The 2,368-nt window shown below is 37.1% G+C and overlaps 1 protein-coding gene across 1 annotated transcript in view; it reads left to right on the top strand.

The window, feature by feature from the left end:
• The first annotated feature begins 150 nt into the window (after nucleotides 1-150).
• Nucleotides 151-2,368, top strand: part of LOC101311569 — a 2,735-nt gene continuing 517 nt past the window's right edge. Inside the window, exons 1-6 of the mRNA XM_004298770.1 lie at nucleotides 151-330; nucleotides 432-781; nucleotides 1,428-1,572; nucleotides 1,663-1,796; nucleotides 2,126-2,188; nucleotides 2,281-2,352. Coding sequence (XP_004298818.1) covers nucleotides 590-781; nucleotides 1,428-1,572; nucleotides 1,663-1,796; nucleotides 2,126-2,188; nucleotides 2,281-2,352 — 606 coding nt within the window. The 5' untranslated portion in view covers nucleotides 151-330; nucleotides 432-589. The remainder of the gene's footprint in view (nucleotides 331-431; nucleotides 782-1,427; nucleotides 1,573-1,662; nucleotides 1,797-2,125; nucleotides 2,189-2,280; nucleotides 2,353-2,368) is intronic.

The raw sequence follows: 2,368 nt of genomic DNA, 5'->3' as shown, positions 1-2,368 counted from the left end.
TGAGTTTTGAAGTAAAAGCTCTGTTTTTTGTTTTGAGAAAATTTAAAGCAAATGTTATGCCATGAATCTTTCTTCTTCTTTTTTGTTGCATTTGAAATTTGAATTCTTTTTTATTTTTGAGCATGAAAGTTTTCACCTTTATGACTTGTACAAAACTAATCTCTGTGTCTCTGCATATTTTTGAATTGCAGGGGTATAGCTGATGTCACTGTAGAGATAAAAAGCTTGGGTCTTTTGCATGATGTCACCACTAGCTAGGTGGTGATCTGAAGCAAACAGTGCTTCCATTTATTGTGATCAATCGGAGCCCGTGACTCTCATTTCATAAGGGTCTGCTCTCTTTCTCTCTCATATTATTCATTTAGTATTGATTCCAGTCATTGTAAGCTTCTGGGTTTCTTTATGACACAGCCTCTGTTTTCTTGCTACAGTAGTCAAAATTGGAGGAACCCATTTGAGAAAGAAGTGTTCTTGATTGGAAAGATGGGTCTTTTAGAGTAGTGGAGGTGAGATATACTTGGGTTTAGTGGTTTTTCTTAGCTTGGTGAAGTGGGTTTGGGTACAATTGAGGATTGAAATTTGGGGGAAAATGATGGAGCCTGAGCTGTGTGCTTCTAGGGTGTTATCACCTTGTAATGAGGAAAGTGGGGATGATGAGCTCTCAGTTCTTCCAAGGCACACCAAGGTGATTGTTACTGGGAACAATAGAACAAAGTCTGTGTTGGTGGGTCTACAAGGAGTGGTTAAGAAAGCTGTTGGGCTTGGTGGTTGGCACTGGCTGGTATTCATAATTTCTCATTCCTTTTTTTCCATTTGAATCTTGTTGAGAATTCCAAAACTCCTCCTGATCTACTTTTGGTTGATGTGGCTTTGTTCACCATTTGGTTTTGATATGGATTTCTGTGGTGATTTGGGTTTCGTTTTAATAGCATCTTGTGTGTCACAATCACACTTTTAAATGACTTGATCTCAAGATGTTGCACATTAGAAAATATTGAATTCTGGTTCACATGTACAATTAGCTAACAATAAAAGTGTGTTTGGCCCATTGGGCTTGATTGTTTTATATGGTCACCACCTTTATTCCATGCATGTCTAACAAGGACTAGTTTGAACATGTTTGATGCAAAAATTCACCTAGTATGCCTTGCATGCTGTTCTGTTTATTTGATTGTGTGATTGAATCATTGAAGTAGTAAAGTCTTATTCTTATTCCTTTCGAAACACTTAATCAGTCACAGTCAAAATTACAGAAAAAAGGATTCTGGTATTGATCTTTCTGTTAATTTTCGAGTGATCTTTGCTTCCAGATTCTCAGTCTTTTTGCTTCTTTTCATATTTTTCCTATGGCTTGAAAATATGGTCTACCAATGTTATAACTATTGTGGGATGCATCCTATTTAAAACCACTGATTTTGCAATACAAGGTTCTGAAAAATGGGGTTGAAGTCAAGCTGCAAAGGAATGCATTGAGTGTGCTGGAACATCCTACAGGGAATGAGGAAGATTTTGACAATGATCATGTTAACTCTAGCAGTGGCTCTGAACTGGGTGTTAAGGAGAATGATTTCAGTAAGTACTTCAATTCCACTCTTACTGTCATATGACGTTGGCACTAATTTAGATGTTGAAAGCCATTTATTGGTTGTTTTCTTGGTCCAGCTAGGAGTCTTGAGTTCCAAAGACATTGTAAACCAAGATTTAAGTATCCAAAATCATATGTTCCATCCGCAACAACCAAGTCTATCTATCGTGGAAGTTATCAAGCATTTCAGCCCATCCACAAACCTCAGCTGGTAAGAAATTTGAAAAGAGGTCTCATGAGTGTTGTTGATCAACTTTTTTTGTCAGTAAGCTTTTATCCTGTCAACCAAATATCTCATCTAAATTTTGAAGAATAAGATATTAAATTGGATATTTGCTCCTTTAACATCTTTTGACTGGTTCTTGGATATTCCATTCGCTTAAGGTTACCCTAATTGAGTACCATTGTTCTAGTTTCCAGACCAAGTTAGATTTTATGCTGCTACTCTTGTTATGTAATGAACAATTGTCCAAATTTTGAATTGAGTCGCATGCGCTTGCTACATTTCTGTAATGTGTAATCCTTTGCATGAATGATCAGAGAGTAAACATGGGAAAACTAGGAACAAGCACATTGCGGAGATATTGCAGGCACTTCAACCTTGTGGGTATCACTGATTTCTGCACTTCCTTTGTTCTTTCTCCTACCTGGTTACTAAATGTTATAACTAAATCCAGCTTATTGCTGTTTCATAGGTAAGCAACAATCCTAATCCAACAAGGGAGCAGTTGATTAGCATTGTGCAACGACATTTTACATCACAGCTGGTCTCTCTCTCTCTCT

Source organism: Fragaria vesca, linkage group LG5 (assembly GCF_000184155.1).
Source record: "Fragaria vesca subsp. vesca linkage group LG5, FraVesHawaii_1.0, whole genome shotgun sequence".
NCBI classification, from domain to species: Eukaryota; Viridiplantae; Streptophyta; class Magnoliopsida; order Rosales; family Rosaceae; genus Fragaria; species Fragaria vesca.
This window is presented reverse-complemented; position numbering and strand designations above follow the sequence as displayed.